General features: G+C 45.6%; 2 protein-coding genes across 2 annotated transcripts in view; one reads left to right on the plus strand and one right to left on the minus strand.

Moving 5' to 3' along the window:
- The first annotated feature begins 917 nt into the window (after nt 1-917).
- On the plus strand, nt 918-13,508 carry LOC308380470 (cytohesin-2-like). The gene is made up of 12 exons (XM_080857823.1): nt 918-1,065; nt 2,909-3,059; nt 4,050-4,116; nt 4,616-4,734; nt 4,962-5,042; nt 5,314-5,426; nt 5,837-5,985; nt 7,224-7,335; nt 9,078-9,154; nt 9,275-9,346; nt 10,115-10,269; nt 10,543-13,508. Exons 1-12 carry the CDS (start codon nt 999-1,001, stop codon nt 10,628-10,630), a joined length of 1,251 nt encoding a protein of 416 aa, XP_080713949.1. The 5' UTR covers nt 918-998; the 3' UTR covers nt 10,631-13,508.
- A 269-nt stretch (nt 13,509-13,777) lies between these two features.
- limd1a (LIM domains containing 1a) overlaps nt 13,778-23,183 on the minus strand; it is a 32,115-nt gene continuing 22,709 nt past the window's right edge. Inside the window, exons 6-8 of the mRNA XM_080857821.1 lie at nt 20,317-20,368; nt 16,885-16,953; nt 13,778-16,031 (exon numbers count right to left, since the gene is read on the minus strand). Coding sequence (XP_080713947.1) covers nt 15,888-16,031; nt 16,885-16,953; nt 20,317-20,368 — 265 coding nt within the window. The 3' untranslated portion in view covers nt 13,778-15,887. The remainder of the gene's footprint in view (nt 16,032-16,884; nt 16,954-20,316; nt 20,369-23,183) is intronic.

Genomic DNA, 23,183 nt, shown 5'->3' on the forward strand with positions numbered 1-23,183 from the left:
TCTTGGCCCACTCCTTAACTAATCTCCTGCCACCGGCCCTCAGGAGTTATCTCTCTGCCTGTCCTGTCCTGTCTCTTAGTTGTCCTTCAGATAGGAGTCTTGTTTGTTACTCAATCTTGCCCTTTTCTCATTTAATCGCAACCTGTGGTGCCTTTTTTCTTGCCCCCCCCCCCCCTCTTTTTGAGCCTTTATAGATATGCTTCATGGTTATAGTTCAGTTTGTTCCGAGCTGTGATTAACACATAGGCTACAGTTAACATAGCACATTGGGAGGTTGCCTAGGGTTCCAGAATGCATCCCAATTTCACAATAACATTTTCTCTTTGTCACATTCTTCCTCTATCACTGTTAAAATACTCTTATCTCCATGCTCACCCTTAGGTTTATCAGCTTTTCAACCTTTTGACTGTTTTGAGTCCTCTGGCATTTCCTACTTAATTCCTCAAACACTATTTCAATCGCCTGAATACAGATAATGGCAAGTGGCCAGTCCTTCTTGTGCAAGTCCTTTTAAACCAGGCTTGTTGAAAAACAATTGTGTTATTTGTTCCCCGTGATTAAATCCTGGTATAACAGCCAGGGGAAACATTATTCCATGTTGGAGCCTATTTCTGCTCTAGCAGCCTTCTAGCAGCCTTATCCCAGCCATTTCCTCTGCCCTCCACACAGCCCTTTCCTCTGGCAAAGAAAAAAAAACAAGAATAAAAGATTCCTTAACTCTAGTCTGGGTTATTCAGTCACCTATACAAATTAATTTGAATTCAGCCATTTTGGCTCTAAATAAGGCCAATTTCCAAAATGGCGCATTTGACAGTCCCTTACACATATGGCCGGCTGGCTGGGCATACTCTATTATTACTAAAGATGTCGTAATTTCCGGTATCAACTCTTCCTTTGTCTTTACCCCCAGGTTTCGGTCTGCCGCCTGGTTATTTATTTATTTCCTGGTCGTTTTGTGGATATATTTTTATATATCCATCATTTTCTTCGGTTGTTGAATGACAGTCAGCTCTGACACATATATGCCTAAAAGCAAAACGCCAAAAATGGATGACCTGGACTACAGTAAGTTTGATCAGTATATCGCATTATTAGCCAGATGGCTAGCTAACTGGGTAGCAAAGTAGCCTGTTCGTTTCGCTTGGAGCAAACGTCACCGCCATATATCTAACTATCACGATTTGTCTGCTATACTTGATGGTAGACCTTTGCATGGCATATCCTAGTTTAGTTACCGTCTTGTTTTACAGACAGATCGTTGCCATTTGCTTCCAGTCTGTCGAAATGTATGGGTGTTTTTTTATCTCCTTGGGTATCCCCTGCTACTGCTAGTTGGCTAGCTGTTGCTCATTTCTCTTCAGCGCTATTATAGCTTGACATTATTTTTGCAACTGCACAATCTGGGTTTCATATTACTACGTGCTTTTTCCAACATAGGTTAATTTTTGCAGCACACTTTAGCAGGTTCCCAGCGCACTTCTCTGCACAAACAGCCCTTTGTTTTCCGTAGGCAAACATTGGGTATGAAGACAGCTGGCGAAGCTGTCCATTACAAATCGGGGGCGGGGTTGCTATGCTGTTTTGCTTGTCCCCCATCTGCTACCGACCAAATGGATTTTCACCTCAACCCTCAATTAAAGTCCAGTTCTATTCACCACGGCTGTCTGAACGCTATCCTAATCCATTTCATTTGAAGGCTTCTAACTTGAAACACATTTGAAGTAAATGCACGGCTCTAACCCTGAATATGTGTAAAATTAGACCTCTCAGATTGGTGAGCTGTGGGACATCGAACATATTTAGAATTCTATTGGTATCTGTTTCGATCTTTCGGTCGGTTGATCGAGGGTAAACACGGAAACTGTGTCAAAGCATGTTTGTCTTCAGCGTGTGGCTTTTGTTGACTTGAGCAGTTGCAATGCCTCTTTAGCCATCCCTGAAGCCACATAGCTTCTCTGGATGTTCCTAATAATTTCTAATGTGTCCAACATCCAAGAATCATACTGTCACATTGACTAGTTTTGCTATTAGAGTATTTGTGTGTTAGAAGGGTACACGTGAGTGGCGCAATGAAAAGCATTCCTCTCTGTCACCCTGCATAATATCCGGATTCCTGAGTATGTTTGCTTCAGCCAGGAGGGCGTATCTGTGCCTGCGGCTGACATAAGTTATTTACCTCTTGATATTCCGCCGAACATCCTTTTGAACTTTGGGTGACATGTGACATGTTGGGCTGAATCTTTTTAATTATACATGATTGGCTGCTTGATGTGTAAATAGCAATTCATGTAATGATTGTGGGAAAGAATCCATAGTTCCTTCCATAAACATTTTTCGAACACAACACAAGAGCTCAGTGTGCAGCTCACATGTTTCCGTCTCAGCTCCTATAGAGAAAGGATGGATTTAGTACGGGTCAGTGCATACGAACGGCCAGAAATGAAATATGGGCCTGTCCAGAGGCCGTGCAAAGACGCGCATATGAAAACGGGGTTTCGGTCCCTTAGTTCCCCATTGAATTGAGCAGCCCGGGAATGCATAGTGTGCCAGCTTGCTTTCGCTGTCCCTCCTTGCAAACAAAGCGCCTCTGTGCGTGCTGTACTAAAGACCAGTGGGACCAGTGGGACCAGTGCATTCATACCTTAGAGCTAGAGGAAATGAAAATGTCAAAAGAATTAACTCCCTGAGTGAATAACAGATCTTTTATCAGTTGTCTACTTGCACAAGGGTAGTATATGATTATGAATGAAAATGCATTTGTATTACTTTTATTAAAACCTAAACCACTGTAAACTCTCTCATGGTACCCCCTCACGTGACTCTCATTGCACCCCTTTCCATCCTCTGTCAACCCACCCCTTTCGACCATGTATCCCACTCTCCACCTCCTCCTCCATCCCCCTACCAGTCCCAGCAGACCTTAGCCCTGAGGAGCGCTCGGAGCTGGAGGAGATCCGGCGCAGGAAGGGAGCGCTGCTGCAGGAGATCCAGAGGCTCCGAGAGGAGCTGAGGGAGGCCATCATTGAGGTGGAGGGCCTGGAGGCCAGTACGGAGGGCAGGTCAGACACACACCGCTCTCTACCTCTCTACATGTCTTTCTCTTCGCATCTCTCTGTACTTACCTCTCTACATGTCTTTCTCTTCGCATCTCTCTCTACTTACCTCCCTTTACATCTTTCTCTTTGCATCGGTCTCTTCTAACCCCTTTACACATCTTTCTCTTTGCATCTCTCTCTACTTACCTCTCTACACATCTTTCTCTTTGCATCTCTCTCTACTTACCTCTCTACACATCTTTCTCTTTGCATCTCTCTCTACTTACCTCTCTACACATCTTTCTCTTTGCATCTCTCTCTACTTACCTCTCTACACATCTTTCTCTTTGCATCTCTCTCTACTTACCTCTCTACACATCTTTCTCTTTGCATCTCTCTCTACTTACCTCTCTACACATCTTTCTCTTTGCATCTCTCTCTACTTACCTCTCTACACATCTTTCTCTTTGCATCTCTCTCTACTTACCTCTCTACACATCTTTCTCTTTGCATCTCTCTCTACTTACCTCTTTACACATCTTTCTCCTTGCATCGCTCTCTACTTACCTCTCTACACATCTTTCTCTTCGCATCTCTCTCTCTACTTACCTCTCTTTACATCTTTCTCTTTGCATCTCTCTCTACTTACCTCTCTACAAATCTTTCTCTTCGCATCTCTCTCTACCCCTGTGTCTCTTTCAACATATCTCTATCTTTCCTTCTGTTTCTCTCAGAAAAATCTCTTGACCCCCTCTCTCTTCTTCTCTCTCTCTCTTCCTCTTTCACTCTGTCACTCACTGTTTCTGTTAGTATGACACTGTTCGTATTGCCAATGAATTTCCAAAGTAGCAAGAAAAGAAGTAAGGTTGTATTAGATATTCTCTCTCTCTCTCTCTCTCCCTCCCTGCTTCCCCTTCACTTTTCAGTCTTTCTCTGTTCCTGTCTGTCCCCCTGAATCTCTCTGTGTGTTAAATTAAATGTTGTTTTCTAACTGAGGTCTGTCTGGGTTTGCAGTAAAACACTACAGAAGAGTCGGCATGTGGCTATGGGTCGGAAGAAGTTCAACATGGACCCTAAGAAAGTAAGTAAATATATGTAGTTCATTTTCAAAAACAGATATCTATCATGTTTTTGTATTTCCATAAAATAATGAATTAAAAAGCATGAAATACATTTTTCTTTAATTATTGTAGCTTATTCAAAACAACCCAACTGCAGAATATTCATAAAAATGGAGGTACCTGTTTTTGCAAATTAGTTCTTCAGGCAGTCTTTTCTGAGGGGTAGATCAGACAAGCCAGAAATCAACCAATGATGGTTACCGGCTGTGCCTTTCAGGGATCTAATAACAAACTAATTTTAGGGCTGTGAGTTTGATTACAACTACACAGTGTCATGATGCTACCATATCATTTTCCTCACCTATTGTTTTGTCTGTCCCTCCTTGACTCCTCTTCATGTCCTCTTAATTCTTTTCTGTAGCAGTCTTTAGCTACCCAGCTAGAAAATGAGTGTCTATTGTTTGTTAGTGGATCTTTATTTACCTGTGTGTGTGTGTGTGTGTGTGTGTTTGTTTGCAGGGCATTGTGTTCCTCGTGGAGAATGAGCTGCTAAGACACACATCAGAAGACGTATCTCAGTTCCTGTACAAAGGCGAAGGCTTAAACAAAACTGCCATTGGAGACTATCTGGGCGAAAGGTAAGGTTCTTTGGACAAGCAGTTGATTTGAAGGCTGTAATCAAACCTGCTTTTAGTGCATTACATTACACGTAATCATCTTCTGAGTAACTACTTGAGCAGTGTTGATGTAAAGTTATGGCTCATCAGGAAGGGGATTGAGGAGACCTCAGGTTCTGTTGTCTTGAGGGTCCATTTTTTTTTTGACTGTCTCTCTTGTCTCCCACGTCTCTCCCTTCCCTCCACAGAGATGAATTCAACCTTAAAGTCCTGCAGGCATTCGTTGACCTCCATGAGTTCACTGACCTCAACCTGGTTCAGGCTCTGAGGTACTCTTCCAATCTAGACTCGCCACAATATCTCTGTCCTTTATCTCTCTGTCCTTTATCTCTCTGTCCTATCTTCCTATCTCTGTCATTTATCTCTGTTGTTTCCTCCTTTTCTCTATCTTTCTCTCCCTTTCTCTCTCTCTCTGCCTGCCTCTCTCTCTCTCTCTGTCTCTCTCTCCCTGTCTGACAGATGATTCTAGAAAGTATAGGTTTATGTGCGTCTGGTGTCTGCTTGACTCTGATTCTGGTGCTTTTTAAACTTCACTCTCAGACAGTTCCTGTGGAGTTTCCGGTTGCCGGGTGAGGCTCAGAAGATTGACAGAATGATGGAAGCTTTTGCTCAGAGATACTGTCACTGCAACCCAGGAGTGTTCCAAAGCACAGGTCTGTTAACTAACCTCTATAGACACACACACACACACACACACACACACACACACACACACACACACACACACAACCACACAGATACTGTAACTGCAATCCCTGTCACACAAAGCCACTTGCTCCCTGACACATTTATAAAAATGTCTGCACATACACAAACTTACACAAACAGAGATATTCAGACACCTCATTTGGTTCATCAACACACACACAACCTCATGTTCACTTTTACAGTTTTTTTACAATGGATTTGCATCAACATGCATTTCGTAATCCTCTTTCTCACACACACACACACACACACACACACACACACACACACACACACACACACACACACACACACACACACACACACACACACACCTTGCCTCCCTTTCACACCCCTCTTCTCCTGCGCCCTTCAGACACCACCTACGTCCTGTCGTTCTCCATCATCATGCTGAACACCAGCCTGCACAACCCCAACGTGCGGGACAAGCCCAGTGTGGAGCGCTTCATCACCATGAACCGCGGCATTAACGAAGGGGGAGATCTGCCTGAGGATCTGCTCCGGGTCAGTGTGTGTGTGTGTGTGTGTGTGTGTGTGTGTGTGTGTGTGTGCAGGTGTGTTGACGTACCCTCGTTTATTGGGGTAATGAGAAAGAATGGAGGGAAATGGGGGGAGTTGAAATGAGTAGGTGGAGAAGGCAAGAGTGAAAAAAATGAGACAGAGAGAGTATGTCTGTATTTGAGAATAACAGACAGACAGACAGACAGACAGACAGACAGACAGACAGACAGACAGACAGACAGACAGACAGACAGACAGACAGACAGACAGACAGACAGACAGACAGACAGACAGACAGACAGACAGACAGACAGACAGACAGACAGACAGACAGACAGACAGACAGACAGACAGACAGACAAACTATGTGTGTGTTAAGAGAATGGAAGAGAGAGAGCGAGAGAGAGAGACACACACAGAGAGTATGGATATGTGTGTGTTTGAGAATGGAAGAGAGTATGGATATGTGTGTGTTTGAGAATGGAAGAGAGTATGTATATGTGTGTGTTTGAGAATGGAAGACAGAGAGAGAGACGGAGAGTATGTATATGTGTGTGTTTGAGAATGGAAGACAGACAAACAGACAGAGAGAGAGAGAGAGAGAGAAAGAGAGAGTATGTATATTTATGTGTTTGAGAATTGAAGGGCAGTAACGGTAACAGCGTGTTTCTGTGCCAGTTCTACACAGATACACGATGTGAATGATACTTTTTGTTTACCGCCATGGTTATCATGAACTGGACAAAAATGGAATGGAATGTGCAGCCACCTCTGACCAGGAAAACAACCCAAAGCTACTCTGTGACTTTGATGATAACGTTAGGAGTAAACACTGGCGCTTGGCCCTATGGAAGCGGTCGACATACGCACTGATTAAACACACAGTGGCGTCAAAAGAGGTCACTATGACCTGCCGAGATACGACAAACAGTTCCTTATTTTGGTGTCCGTGGAGAGACAGTAGTCTCATGGTGGTTGAGGTGTTGTTCAAAGAGCTTCCAATCTGAAGAACTGAACCAGATATTATTTAAATTAACCAACCCAAAATCTGTATTCACAGCAGTTTGATTTGGAAAGAAACTACGAATTGCAAATTGTTGATTGCAGATTGCAAATCTTTATACTAGATGCTCTCCTCAACTTTGTGACTCTGGAAATTATGTCCCTAATAGCCATAGGTTTCAAATTTGACTAGAGTTGGAGATGAGTTCCTTGTAGTCAATGTTTCCTCTGTTCACCAGAACCTCTACGAGAGCATCAAGAACGAGCCCTTCAAGATCCCTGAGGATGATGGGAACGACCTCACACACACCTTCTTCAACCCCGACAGAGAGGGCTGGCTCCTCAAACTGGGTGAGACTGCCTGGGGAGAACTGATGGGTGACAGGTACCCCGCTTGGCTTTGGGTGGGGGTGGGGGGTGCACTGATTTCGGAAGGCCTGTAAAGAGAGCACCTTGGTCTTGTTGGCTGCTACTTGTGGGGGGGGGGGCTTTCTCACAGGTTTTGGGGGAGGGACGGGCTTCCGAGGGACAAGGTGGGGTCAGGGTGCTGGGGGTGAGCCAACGGGGCGCTTACTTGGGCGCTGGGGGTGGGGGGTGGATGTATTTTGGGGTGTGGGGGGTCACACTGGTTTTTGAAGGCTGGATAGGTGTCTAATGCCCTGAATGTCTGCAAATGTGTATCTGTTTTGATGAGCTATTTTTGAACACATGATGATCTCAAAATGTCCCAGTTCTGGGAAGGTATTCATAAATGAAGGCGCATGATGGCCACTGGTTTCCTTGCAGATTGTGAGCAGACATAAATTAACTGTGTGCTTCCCAGTGCTTTGTGTTGTCTCTGCCTGGGTCTCTCTCTCTCTCTCTCTCTGTGTGTGATGAGTGAAGAAATTAAAGCTGTCAATGCATGAGATTGTGGACCACAGTCCAGTGCTGAAATGCTTTCTCCTTCAGCATACACACTCCGCATACAGGCACCTCAACACATATGTGAACACACACACACACACACACACACACACACACACACACTTCACTGAATACATGCCAACACACATGTTCTTCAATGAACTCACTCATACAGTCTCCACATCACCCTCACATTCAGCACAACTCAGTCTCAAAACATCTTACACATGCACACACACACACACACACACACACACACACTCACTGTCTATTCTCATCTCTCCTTACTGTTCGGCATGGTGGTAGACTGCGTGGTCTTATTCTTTTTGCATGTTTGGGTCTGTGATCTATCAGACACTAATATCTTCCTCCCCCTCTCTTTCTCTTTCTCCTTCTCTCGTTCTCTCCATCCGTCTCTCCTTCCGCCCTCATCCCTGTGGCTCCTGCTCTGGCTGCGCTCTGCTTCTCCTGTGGTTTTGTCTTGGGGGGGCCGCTGCCGGTCCAGGAGGTAGGTACTCACTCAGGAGGAGGGGGTCGGGGGTCACCTCTTGTTCGCTGCCCTAAGAGAGGGTCTTAAAGAAAAAAACTAAACATTTATGTGCAATTACGTTTTTATAGGCAACTAGGTCATCATCTTTAAATCATTTTGACAGTATTTGGTCATGTGAAGGACAGATAAACACACCTGTCGTTCCCGCTGGCCGCCCGGACCATGGGACATGTAGTTCTGTGGTCCAGGACAGACCACCCTGCAGCAATGCAGGAGAAGCTCTCACAGTACGACATATTTGCCAAAGACACCAGTTAGAATGCTAGCAAGCTTTCTTTAGTCCCAATTGTGCTGATGGTGTTTGCAAGGCTAACTACCGAAATAACTCCTTACTGCTGCTTTCAGACCTGACCTTAGAGGTTTGGTGTGTGTGTGTGTGTGTGTGTGTGTATATAGCAGGGCAGGGCAGGGGTTAATCTGAGATAGCTGTGCAAGACTCAAACATTCACACAGATCATAGGTGTACAGTTGGAGTTTGACCGAAGTTGGTTTACATCACCGTTTCCCCTGGTCCATCAGTAAATCAATAGCCTTTGTAGATTAACGTTAACAGTGACCGCTGACAGGACGTCACTACTGTTTGTGTTGGACAGATCCTCAGTATTGACTCTGGTTCCCTTGTCCTGTCCTCTCATAGGTGGACGAGTGAAGACCTGGAAGAGACGATGGTTCATCCTGACCGATAACTGCCTCTATTACTTTGAGTACACAACGGTAAGGCAACCAGAGCGAGTGATGCTCTTTAACATTGCCCTGATGATAATGATGATGATGATGAGGTCTCTGATGACTGTGTGTGTGTGTGTGTGTGGTTGTGTGTGTGTGTGTGTGTAGGATAAGGAACCCAGAGGCATCATCCCTCTTGAGAACCTGAGTATTCGGGAGGTGGAGGACCCTAGGAAACCTGTGAGTGTCGCTACAGTCACCTCCTCCTTCATTACATGATTGCAAGCTGTGTGTTCATGCTCCTCTTCTCTTCCTCTCTCTCTCTCTCTCTCCATCTCTTGTGTCTTTCTCTTTCTTTCTCTCTTTCTGTGTCATTTCCTTTTATTCTTTCCCTCTTCATGTCTCTTTTCTCTGTCTCTGCCAGTCTCTCTGTCCTTTTCTCAGTCTTGATTGTTCTGCCTCTCTCTCACTCTCTCTCTCATACACACACACACACACACACACACACACACACACACATACACACACACACACACACACACACACACACACCAGTTCTGACTGTCCCCCTGTGTGCTGAACTGTTTTGAACACACACACACACACACACACACACCCACTTACTAACTGTCTGATAGTCCCTCTTTGTGCAAAACTGATATGAGGACACACAGACACACAGACACACAGACACACAGACACACAGACACACAGACACACAGACACACAGACACACAGACACACAGACACACAGACACACAGACACACAGACACACAGACACACAGACACACAGACACACAGACACACAGACACACAGACACACAGACACACAGACACACAGACACACAGACACACAGACACACAGACACACCGACACACTGACACTAACTGTCTGATTGTCCCTCTGTGTGCAGAACTGTTTGAGCACAAATGCATACACACACACACACAAACTCACACAAACTCACACACACACACACTAACTGTCTAAATGACCCTCTGTGCAGAACTGTTTTGAGCTGTACATCCCCAACAACCGGGGGCAGCTGATAAAGGCGTGTAAGACGGAGGCCGACGGACGAGTGGTGGAGGGGAATCATAATGTCTACCGAATCTCCGCCCCCACGCCAGAGGAGAAGGACGAGTGGATACACGCCATCAAGTAAGGAGGGAGGGGGTGGGGGGAGGAGTGTCGGGGGAGGGCGGTAGGGAGGTGGAGAGAGGGGCAGAAGGGATGGTGGGAAGGAGAGAGGGAGAGGAACGCCGACAGGAAAGAAGGAATTCTGTCTGTTTATGTTTGGTGTATTATCATCTGATTCTTTCTCAATTTATTTCTGTCATTCACATTTTCCTTCTCTCCCTCTATATCTCTCTCTCCCTTCCTTTCTCTCTCTCTTCCTCCCTCTCTTTCTCTTTCTCCGTCTCCGTCTCTCAGCTCTGCGGTGAGTGTGGACCCTTTCTATGAGATGCTGGCTGCCAGGAAGAAGCGCATCTCCTTAAAGAAAAAAGAGGAGCAGCCTTAGAGCCCCCCCCACACCCCTCCTCCTCCTCCATCCCATTCCAGCACGCTCTGAAAGACTCCATTCCATCCGTCGGCTCCGCCCATGTCACCCTGAGGACTTCTCCTTCCTGTTGGTCACGCATGGAGAGTGTGGAGGGGGAGCCGGGGCAGGGGGGCAGAACCGGGCTTACCCAGGAATATCAGACCCACTCCTATCCTGAACACCGGTCCTGTTTCAGCCTCCCCACACCCTACCCAGACAGCAGCGGACTCTGAACGGGGGAGGGGGGGGGATTCGGCCCTGATCTGAGCCGGGTCCGTATCATGTTCCTCTGCTGTTTGTGTGGGGAACCGTCTGTTACCATATCCACCACCTCTACTTCTTTATCTCTTAACGATTGCTGCTGGGACTCCGACTCCTCTCTCCTGCTACTTTAGCATTAACCTATACACACACTACAGTCTTATACAACCTATACCCTCACACACTATACTTCACCAGATCATGTATTCTACTACTCTACATGCACCGTTTTCATAAGCTACTCTCACATGCCATCTCCTCCACTACCATCACTATTTTACATGGCCTAAAAACACTAATGTCTCCTTTTTACTGCATAGTACTGTCTATTTACACGTCCATCACACTACCATCATTTCCTATTAATCTTGACTGCTGTAACTTTCTTTGCTTGTCTTAAGCCTACTATGTCTCTCCTGGCATTATTGGTGATCTGTTAGCTTTACGGTTGTAGCAGGCGGATCAGGAGACACCAGGAGGGTGTTGCGGGTGCTGGACTCCGTTTGGATGTTGTCATTGACTGTAAATTTCGGCGTGGGGGAGGACAGTAGTCAAAATACCTCCCCAGTGAGGCCAGAATTTAATTTGGGAGTCTCTACAAATATATCTGAAGGGGGTTTTTGGTTGGTATCTCGGCTGCAATTGGTAAGTTGTTTCCATTGTTGCTCAGAATAGAGCGAGGGGGAGGGAATGTGTGCTGCCAAAAACATCTTAGTCTGCGAAGGATCAAAAGGCATTCCAGTGACCTCACTTCCTGTTTGAAATAACAGGAAATCAGCAGCGCTGGGGTGCGATAGCGATACGATGACAACTCTTTGAATAGACATTTTTCCGTGAGTGTGGCGGGCGGCTAAACAAAAGGAGGCACCCAGTGCCACCCCCCACCCCCTTCCCTCGGCCGTACCAACCAAAAACAGAACACAAACAGAATGCAGAACACAGGCCTGTTTAGTCATGGTCCAGTTTTGGGAAATCCAGGGTGGAACTCGGTTAACCCTGAACCAGGCGTGTTGTACCCCCGTACAATATCCAAACTGTTCCTGACTATTCCTCCGGTCCTGTGTCTGTCTGTCTGTCTGTCTGTCTCTTCCTCTGGTCCTGCTGTCTGTGTGTCCGCCTGTCTGTCTCCGAGACTGAAGCGGACCCAGGCTGGACCAGGGACAGATGGAGTCTAGACTGCTTCTCTCCTGGCAACTGGTTCTCCTGCTAAACCTCCACACATTTAAGTTGAACCCTTAAAAGCCCGTCCAGACAATACATTGCGGGCTGGAAGACGTATCAGTGGCAGCTTCGATATTTTTGTTTTGTTGTATATACACCTTTTAGAATGTTTTATTTACATCATAGAGAGGTTTAATTTATTGTTTTATTTTTTATTGTTTTTATATTTATATATAAAATGAGTTAGGGATGCATGTTGAAGTAAATCAAAGCATCTTCCATAGGGACGAGTTATGTATGTTAGTAATGGGTATGTGTAGAAGAAGCATTAGTGATCCGTGTTTAAGGCCTTCACAAAGATAAAAAAAAATTGGCCTTTAAAGCTCATTTGTAGTTTAAAAGTTAAAAGATTTCACTTAACCTACAAAATTAGCGGGAGAATAGCCCTCATTGATTTTACTAACATTTATGTGTAGAAGAGCTCTTATAAAATGCTAAACACGGAACACTAATGGATGTCTTTACTTATGAAACAATAATCAGTAACATGAAATAATGACAATAACAGTAATCATGCCTACATAAAAGGACCCAGTCATACAGTTTTGCTTGACAAACTATCTCCCCTTGAGTATGACTATTTTCAGTAGTGTAATGTATTTGGAATTTCATTTAGATGGATTGGGACTTAAGAGTTATGTTTACTGCACTTTATGAGTTGTTACATTCTGTTAGTAGAGGATGAGCTCGTTAGCTTAAAGTGTTTACAGGCATTGAAATGCTGTCTGTAAAATAGATGACTAGTGAGTCCTGCCTCTGTCTCCCTCTGCTGGGCTCTGAGTGGTACTGCAGGGCCTCGTTGGGGTCTGTTCCATCACAGCTCTGCCAGCATCCGCCAGCCCAGGGCCACACGCCTACTAAAATAATGTGGGTCTTAAACATGACGTTTGCACCAAGTCTATAAGCTGTTGAGTCAAATTCAACTAATATCCTCTGATGCATTTGGTAATATTTGGATCTTGGGACCACAGGTGCTGACAGCATGGCATGAGACGACTCATGGAGTGCTCGTCCTGTGCATTACACACTTAGTGTTGAGTGGGGCTCCGGCCCTCACTGTCAGCTGACCGGTACGACACACGGATAACTTGACCTGTGTATTCTTGATGTGCAGAGTTGCCAAAATAAGGAAACCTCACGGAGCTGGCCAGCAGTTCTGTGGAATAATGTGAAAACGCAAAAGCAAAAGGATTGTCCTCCAACCCTCCTCCCCCCGTCAGATCTCTCCTTTTGAAGGTCTGTTTTTTTTGTTCTGTTTTACTTTCCTCTAGAGAGGTAAATGGTAGGTAAAAAAAATGCTTAAATGATGTAGCAAAGTCTAGGTACACTGGTGCCAGTAAGTTATTACAGAACAATAAAACCTGAAGTGAAATGCCTTTGACATCTTGTCTCTTTTTTTTGGTCCAATCCAAGTTATTCCGGGCTTTTTGGAGTATTACCATGAGAAATAATTTGTGAGAAGTGCTTAACAATGTAATAATGATGTAAATAACCACAATGTTGTCACTGGAGATAGTGATGTCCAACATGGCTCCTGGTATATGTGAAAGACTATGTATAAAACTAAAAGAAACTACAACTGGTGTTTCACTTTTTTGGTATACCAGTCATTGAGCACAATAATTCATCTTGTTCCAACGCAAATGTACATCATCGAGTACATTTATTATTCAAAACAAGGAAGGTTTCTCTTGTAAATCACTCTGTCGTTTGACAAAAGCATACACCTTAAGAGAGCATACAAGTAAAATTAACCGTTTGGTTTCATGACCCTGTGAAATGTATCGCTGATAGGGCCTTCACACGTTGTACTGGTCCACCAGTGCATTCACAGTCATTCTCTAGGTTGGAAGCTTATTGCAGTGAAATGTCCTGACAGTCCAGATGGGTGCTATCATCATATGCAATAAAAAGCACTTCTGGGCAATTAAATGAGAACAAATCTGTCTCTAAATACAGATTCTGCTCTAGTGATGACGAAGACAAATAAAGCAAAAACAAACAAACAAAAACATTTTGGCGGCTCATCAGTTGTGATTATGAACAGATTTTCTTCATATTCAGTTCTAACTCTATAAGGATAAATAACAACTTTCAATTACACTGAAATCCTGATATACACTGAAGCAGCTCAACTATGATGCTACTTTTCTGGCATCTGTTCCTTCCTCTCTCTCTCTCTCTCTCTTACAAACACACACACACATACACAAAAACCCGGTCATCCTATGTTCTTGAATTGATTGTGAGTTTTGTTACAAATGTTAACTGTTAACTGTCACTCTGAAAGTATTTACACACTGAAAGCAATCAAGGATTATAATTCAATACTGAGAACGTAAAACAGGTCTGGAAATGTATATAGTCTCCTGAAATGTCTCCCTTCCTCTATCTGAGAAGCTCTTAAGTTTGTAGATTTCAAACTTTCCTCTTCATTACCGCCCATAGTTAGGAATGGTGTGTGGAGGTCCAGCACACATCTCAGAGCCTCTGGTGGAAAGACCTGCCTTTGCTGTTGCCTTTCCACGGCTGGCCTGCCAGTCATGGCTGGGCTGGTCAGCTCCAGACCATCCTCATAGTAGTGATGGACCAGCGGGCACCATGTCCTAGTTATGCTGCCAAAGCCCTAGGCTGCCAAGGACCTCTCGTGTCATGATGTACTGCTTCACCCTCTTTCCTCTACCATCTCTGATGTCTGTAATGTCATTTTTAATGTGTTCTTACTTGTGTCTCTTCTCTCTGATGTCTGTGATGTCATTTTTAATGTGTTTGTCACTTCTATCTCTCTGTGATGTAGTTTTTAAATGTGTACTAACTTGTGTCTCTTCTCTCTCTCTGTAATGGTATTTTTAATGTGTACTAACTGGTCGAATCTCTCTCCCTTTAGTAAGGCCATTGCCGTGACCACTGTTCTCCACCATTTGAATTATATTTACATATACGTGTATAAAACAATCTATTAAAATACCTAATTCTATTCTGTTATGATGTCACTTCCCCTCACACTTTGGACTCTCCTCTGCAAGGTGTTACTGTCCCCTGCTTCCTGCTTCCTGCTGCCCATCCTGCCACTTCCTGCCTTCTATCACACATGCATTCCAGCCAGGCATGCCAGTCGAACTACCCACCTCTCTACTCATATCATCACAACCTTCTGCTCATTCTATTAATAAAGGAACCCTGTGATTACATTATGACTCTGAATATGTTGTCTACCATTTATATGTGCCTGTTGGCCTTATGAACACATAGTATACCCACTAAGCTGTTCTTGTTCTTGTTCTTGTCAATCTTGTATGCATCAGGCATATACCCCCCAATCTCTCTACCTGGCCTGCCCCAAGCGAATGGGTTCCCCTTTACGAGCTGGGTTCTGCTCAATGTTTCTTCCTGCCAAAAGGGAGTTCTTCCTTACCATCACCTAAGCGCTTGCTCTAGGGGGTTCGGGTACTGGGCTCTGTTTAAATGCTGTGAGACCATTTCAACTGTTATTGGTAATATAATAAATAAAATTGAGTTGAATTGAAAATGAAAATGCATTTTTTTCCTGGATCAGAAATAAACATTTAAGTAAGGGAAAAAACCCACAACTGAAAGCAATGCAATACAGTCACGTAAGATTTTATCAGAAAGGCGCACACGATCTGTGCAAGGCAGTCTGTGTTGGATCTGTTGTCGATGGCAGGAGGCTGGTAAGGCTTTTGGTGACTGGTGTGTGTAGTGTCTCTGGCCTCCACCAGAGGGCGCCACATCTCTAGAACTGATGCTGGTAGCTGGCGGGGATGGGAGAGGGGCCGCTGGGCTCGATGTGTTTGAGGTGGCACGAGTGGCACAGGAGATGCCCGTCCAGCGGGTAGCAGCGGTGGCCCTCCTCGTCGTTCAGCTCCATCTGACAGTCCTGAAAAAAAAACAGACCTCTGCTCAGTGAACTCTTTGGAACCGAAACGATCCACAAATCCACTGGGGTTCCGACAACACTCCTTTACATTTACATTTAGTCATTTAGCAGACGCTTTTATCCAAAGCGACTTACAAGGATGTATACTCCTGCGGTGACGTATGAATTCAAACAATCAGTGCTTTTACAAGCTGAAGGACATGGCAAATACAAACAACCCAGTCATAAACTCTGTAATCCTACACTGTCTTTTATTTTGGGTTTGTTTTGTCCATCCACCCCACACACTCAAGTCTGACGGGAACTCTCTGGAAGGCTCCTCCTTCAGGTCTCAGTTGCCTCCGGCGCAGATATGGCTCTGATCCGGCCCAGATACGGCCCGTGTTTGCTGAGCGTCGCCCCTCACCTGGCTCATGTGAGGGCTATGAGGGCTGTGGCTGGCTGGCTGCCAGTCTGGCAGGGAGGCTAAGGACCCCTGAGTGCCCCTCGGGAGAAGCGCTTAGCCCTGCCTCCACCCCTCAAGGAGCTCTCGTTAGTGTGTGTGTGTATGTGTGTGTGTGTGTATGTGCTAGGTGTGTGTGTGCGCGTGAGTGTGCGTTTGTGTGTGTGTGTGTGTGTGTGTTATTACGTTAGCATCCCTTGGGGTTAGGGGGTGCAGCGGTCTTGCAGTGACTGTCATGACTTTCTCTAAGTCAGTCATCAGGCACCAGTCAGACATTTGGAGTTCTTTGAGAACAGACTTTATCCCTTTAAATCTCCCAACTTTGAGTCCCTTACCTCACAGTGGTAGCACTCCACGTGATAGTCCTTGATTGAGTTTGTGTGTGTGTGTGTGTGTGTGTGAGTCCCTTACCTCACAGTGGTAGCACTCCACGTGATAGTCCTTGTCCATGGAAACCACACGGATGGTCTCGTCCGATCCCTGCGGAGACGAAGGCACAGAGAGAGCACACAGACTGTGAACTACGTCTGGGATAACACTCCTAAATCACACCCAGGTTACTCAAACATCCCAAGTGTCTGGTACAAACACACACACGCACACCACTCTCTCACAATCACACATATTTACAATATACACACACAGACATATCAAAAAGAGTCTAGGTCATGATACACACACACAGATTTGGAACAACATACAAGCATGACAGACATTACCACACACACACACACACACACACACACACACACACACACACACACACACACACACACACACACACACACACACACCCAAACACACACACACACACACACACAAACACACACACTCTCACAAACACACACACACACACACACACACACACACACACACGCTATTTCACCACCCAACACTCATTAAGACCCCAGGTGACTCAACCAGCCCAAGCGTCTGGTCTTAAAGGATTCCTCTCTTTGTCTCGCAGCCACAGAGTGAGACCTGCGGCTCGTTAACAAAGACCACGTCATCAGTGAACAGCACTGAATGCAGACATTACGTCAAGACGCTTCCGCCAAGATGAGACGGTTTTCCCCTCGCGGTTCCACTTTTCTGTCACTCCCGCAGACAAGTGTCCCTGGCGGAGTGTCTTTTGTCATTATATCTGTGTGTTTCTTTTCATTTGGCTAGGTATGTGCGAATTCTTTCTGTCGGTAGTTAGTGGAAATTTTAAATCTACGCGTAATATCACCTTTGTTTTCCATGTTTCCGTCTCTCCTACCTCCCTCCCTCTCCTTCTCCTATTCTGCTATTCAATTTCCCCCTCTTATTCACTTTTCTGTCTATTCCTGTCTACCACAGCACCTAGGCGCCATCCCAATAAAGGTGGTTCCAGCTACACACACAAACACACACACACACAAAAACACACACAATCTCTCATGCACATATACTAAAATGACATACAAAGATCCCAAACAAGGTCTATGTGATGACACACACACACACACACACACACACACACACACACACACACACACACACACACACACACACACACACACACACACCCCAACCCGCATTTAGAACATACATACATGCCAGACACCACCACACACACATACACAGACTCACACACACACACTCATACAGCTCAGCTCTATCCAAGCAGTTGGTGATTTAAGTATGAGATGAGACATGACCACCCACTTACTCCAGACCATAAGCACCACACATCACTCTACCATTAGAGAAACCCATCCAGCACAGTGCACACACACCAGCGTATGATTATACCAGTCCATCCAGATCATACACACACACACACACACACACACACACACACACAGACACACACAGACACACACACTCAGACACACACACACAGACACACAGACACACAGACACACACACAGACACGCAGACACACACACACACACACACAGACACACACACACACACACACACACAGATCACTACATGCTCACAACAGTTAATAGTGCGGACCGTCTCCAGAGAACCTCAGCTCATAAGACCTATGTGGTCAGCGCAGTCATCCTACAGCAGGCTCCCCTCCCACTCATGTCATCCACACACAGCTACATCACTAACCAAACAACACACACACACACACACACACACACACACACACACACACACACACATACACACATACACACACGCACATCACTAACCAAACAAGCAAACACACACACACACACACACACACACACACACAATCCAAACACAGCTACATCATCAACCATACAGGGATGAGTCTAAGCAGAGGACTACAATTATGACCTCCAGTATGCCTGACTCATAGCTTTGGGTTGGGAAGGGCATTCAGTCTGACTGGAGAGGCTATGTCAGTGTTCCATGCACAGGACTGGACACACAGTCAAACAATCACACACACACAGAAACCCTAACCCACATTCACACATCTACACACCTACATCCACTCACCCACCCACGCAGACAGTCACACACAGATCACACACACCTTCACACACACACACACACTTAGCGGAGCAATTATTCAGCAGTTTGTTTTCTTCTAAATGATGAGAATGCTGGTGCAGGCCTATCTGCCCACCCAACCTCTTTCTTCTTCAATTCCACCAGCGCTCAGGGGGTCAGCGTTCCACAGAGGTCAAGGCTAATTGTGGGCTGGGTTCACTGGGGTGGGGGGGCATGAGGAGTAATGTTATACAGTAACATATCCCATTCAAATCTGTGGAAAACCCCTACACACACGGGGTAGGCAGACACATTCACCTACACACACATGCGCCTAGACACACTCACACACACACACACACACACATACACATGTGCATGTTTATGCCCTGTGATGCATCCAGATAGTGAAGATCTGTTTTGCTAGTGTGTGTGGTTGTGTGTGTGTGTGTGTGTGTGTGTGTGTGTGTGTGTGTGTGTGTGTGTGTGTGTGTGTGTGTGTGTGTGTGTGTGTGTGTGTGTGTGTGTGTGTGTGTGTATGTGTGTGAGTTTGCTAGTGCGTAATGCCTGGCTTGGTGCACAGAGCGGGTAAATATTTGCCTGAACGCAAGCTGTGTTTGCCCTTTTTTTTTTTTCAAACCACGTTTCAGGTTACCTGTCTGTGTGAGTAAGGGTCATCACAGTGACCTTGGGGTGTTTAGAAAGAGGGTGACATTTCAGAGTGATGGTTTAACAAATGTTAGGGATGTCTTTCCTCTCACCCCCCCAAAAATAAAACACAGTCACTCTTGAGTAGACACTGAACCCACATATGGACACATATGGACACATATGGCCGTGGAACACACAGCATCTGTAGTGTGTGTTTGGCTCGATCAGCCTCCGGTCCCTCGCTACTCAACAGGACTTCATCAGGTTCCTGATACCTCTCTGCTCCTGTACCCCCTGGTCTTTAGCAGGCCCTCATGAGAAGACTAGGGCTCCGCAGCACCCCTTTATCTAACAAGGCACTCAGACCCTTACTGTTAATGCCACAGGACAACCTATGGGCAGCTGAAACCTCTAGGCATGCAGCACTTTACTGTTAATGCCCTCACAGGCAGTCCAGTGCACTGGTATGGCCTGAAACACTGAGCCTAGAGGACTGACTGTGTCCTCATCACTGCTTACAACCCTTGCCTCCTGCCTTGCAGACATCAACAGAGGGAGAGGGAACAGAGAATAACGAATAACACGATATATCAACTCCGAAAGAGTAAAGACCAACTCTCACTCCGTCTTTGGTTCAAATCCATTTCCTGTGGTGAGTTTTATGTGACGGCTCTGAGGAGAGGCCATGTACACTCTGCTTACGTTGCCCATGGTAGCACTATTGGACTGCATTGCATTGTGGGTTCTTACCTCAGAGGGCAGTATGGGCTGGTTGCAGGCAGCACACTTTGGAGCCAGGACCCTGCAAAATGAGGCAATGAGGAGAATGAGTTAGTTGAGGAGGAAATGATGACATAACGCTCACACTCTCACACACACACACACACACACACACACACACACACACACACACACACACACACTCTCTAAAAACCGCTGAGCCTTCAATGAGGCTTGCAAGATTATAGGAGCAGAATGGACGACCATGTGTTTAAATCTGTTCACTGCGTTCCCCACTCTCTCTCTCTCTTTTTTTCTTCTTTCACCCTGTCTCCCTTTCCTTACGTTTCTCCCCGTTTTTAAATGCAGTCACAGACGTAGAGGCCAAGGCAGGAATAGAGAGAGGGAGAGAGAGAGAGAGGGACAGAGAGAGGGAGAGAAAGAGAGGGGGAGAGAGAGAGAGAGGGAGAGAGAGAGAGAGAGAGGGAGAGAAAGAGATAGAGAGGGAGAGAGAGAAAGAGATAGAGAGGGAGAGAGAGAAAGAGAGAGGGAGAGATAGACAGAGAGAGAGATAGAGAGAGAGAGAGAGAGAGAGAGAGAGAGAGAGGGAGAGAGAGAAAGAGAGAGGGAGAGAGAGACAGAGAGAGAGATAGAGAGAGAGAGAGAGAGAGAGGGAGAGAGGGAGAGAGAGAAAGAGAGAGGGAGAGATAGACAGAGAGAGAGAGATAGAGAGAGAAAGAAAGAGAGAGAGATAGAGAGAGGGAGAGAGAGAGAGAGGGAGAGAGGGAGGGAGAGAGAGAGCGAGAGAGAGAGGGAGAGATGCCAGGCCAACTTAGCAGATGTGCTGGCGCGGTCTGGGGCTCTTGAGTTATGCAGTCCCCTGTAAAGAGCAGGGAAAAGCCCGGCGAGGGAAAGAATCGCTCTGATTTCCACACACTGATCTTTTCCACATATGGACGACACCTGATGGTACTGGGCAAAGAAGGTGCTGCTATTTGAAGCTGTCGGGCAAAGACTGAAAAAGACAAACACACAAACACACACACCTATGCATGCAAACACATGCATACAAGCACACACACACACACACACACACACAGAAACACAAGACTCATAAACCCTTCACGGCCCCTGATCAAGAAGCAGAAATATGCACACACCGAGTAGCATACTGAATAACTTTTAGCTTTTTTTGAAGTTGCCTGAAGTAGAACTGAAGTTCCATTATAAGTGAACCATAGCTTGCACTTTCAAAACATAATTAGAGCACTCATAGTAATTACAAGATATAACTGCCTGCACACTTGAGCCTAGCTACACATGCATCACTGGCAAAATATGCCATCAGGAATGCTTCAGAGGTATGTCATAATCACCATTAATGTGCAAGGGTCCCACAAGATTACACGACAATATATCACCAGTGCTGGCTCACAACTAGCTTGTGACAGACTGTTATTCTGACTGTGTTTGCGTGTGTGTGTGTGTGTGTGTGTGTGTGTGTGTGTGTGTGTGTGTGTGTGTGTGTGTGTGTGTGTGTGTGTGTGTGTGTGTGTGTGAGAGAGAGAGAGAGAGAGAGAGAGAGAGAGAGAGAAACAGACAGAGAGAGAGAAACAGAAAAACAGAGAGTTTTATGAGCCTACACACACACACACACTATTCAGAATGGTTGGGCCAACACTCCACATTTCTCCTTCTTGGACCTGAGGGAATGATTTATTTTTCTCTTCCCCCCCTCCTTGGTCTATCTTCAGTGTTGTTGCTGTTGTTTTTATCTCTTTTTCTCTGAATCTGGGTTCCTGTCTATCTTGTCTGTCCTCTCCTGTCTCTCCTCTCATCTTTCTCCTTCAATCCCTTCCTCCTCCTCCTCCTCCTCCTCCTTTCCTCTCTCGCCCTCTTGTCCTTACTCTCAGGGAAAGGGTATCTTGTATTCAGCTACCGCAGGCGAAAAAGGAAATAAACAAATGATGCACAGTAGACAATAACAAACACCAGAGACACAAACACATACACACCCATACATACACACAGATGCATACACACCAATACATATACATTCTCACACACACATACCAACGCATCCATACATACACATGCAACTAACACACACACACACACACACACACACACACACACACACTCCATCACCCATCTGACATCCCAGTGGGGACAGCAAGCTAAGCTTTGCTCTTCTGTCACAACAAGATGTCATTCTGAAAACTCTGAGGGGGTCCCCCATGTTTCCTCTTTTCTGCTTTGTTTCAACAACAAAAGCCCCCTGCCAGGGTAAACACAGCGGCCCCGGGGGCCCAGCAGGGGGTACCGACCCCTGAGAAATACAGCCCCTCCCCGCCCTCCAACAGCTCACAACAACAGCTAACACAACAGAGTTCCCAGAAAGAACAATAACTGCATGGCCTCCACCTGTAATCAGCACAGTTCTGAATTCTGAGTTCTGATTCTAAGTTCTGAGTACTGGATTCTGAGTGTTGATCTGTGTTCTAAGTTCTGATCACTAGATTCAGAGTGTTGTTCATTTCTAGGTCTTCAGAGGTCTGCACTGCAAATCTTAGAAGTGCGCTACTGTGCAAACGTATCAGCCATGTGTCTTCATGTGGGCCAAACAAACTGATACGCTTACTTAGATGCTAGATTCCGTCTCTTATAGGAGTTTATAACCCAGACCAGTGCAGCCAATACTGGGCTGGTCTTCAAAAAAACAAATATAGGTTTCCTCATCTCTCCCCATCTCTCTCAGTTCTACACACACAGATAAGTAGGATCCCACAAACAGGGTGATACAAATACTGTACATACCACACAGGCACATTTCACCTAACCAGAAAAACAACGCTAAACCAAGCACTATGTATCCACACATACTCACAGAGGCAGGA

Source organism: Sprattus sprattus (genome assembly GCF_963457725.1).
Source record: "Sprattus sprattus genome assembly, chromosome: 19".
Lineage (NCBI taxonomy): Eukaryota > Metazoa > Chordata > Actinopteri > Clupeiformes > Clupeidae > Sprattus > Sprattus sprattus.

Excerpts from the sequence above, each read along its gene's own strand:
- LOC308380470 (XM_080857823.1), top strand. The coding sequence starts at position 999 with ATGACAGTCAGCTCTGACACATATATGCCTAAAAGCAAAACGCCAAAA. Across the intron at positions 5,986-7,223 it reads TGCCTGAGGATCTGCTCCGG|AACCTCTACGAGAGCATCAA; the intron begins GTCAGTGTGTGT and ends TCTGTTCACCAG. Across the intron at positions 9,347-10,114 it reads TGGAGGACCCTAGGAAACCT|AACTGTTTTGAGCTGTACAT; the intron begins GTGAGTGTCGCT and ends CCCTCTGTGCAG.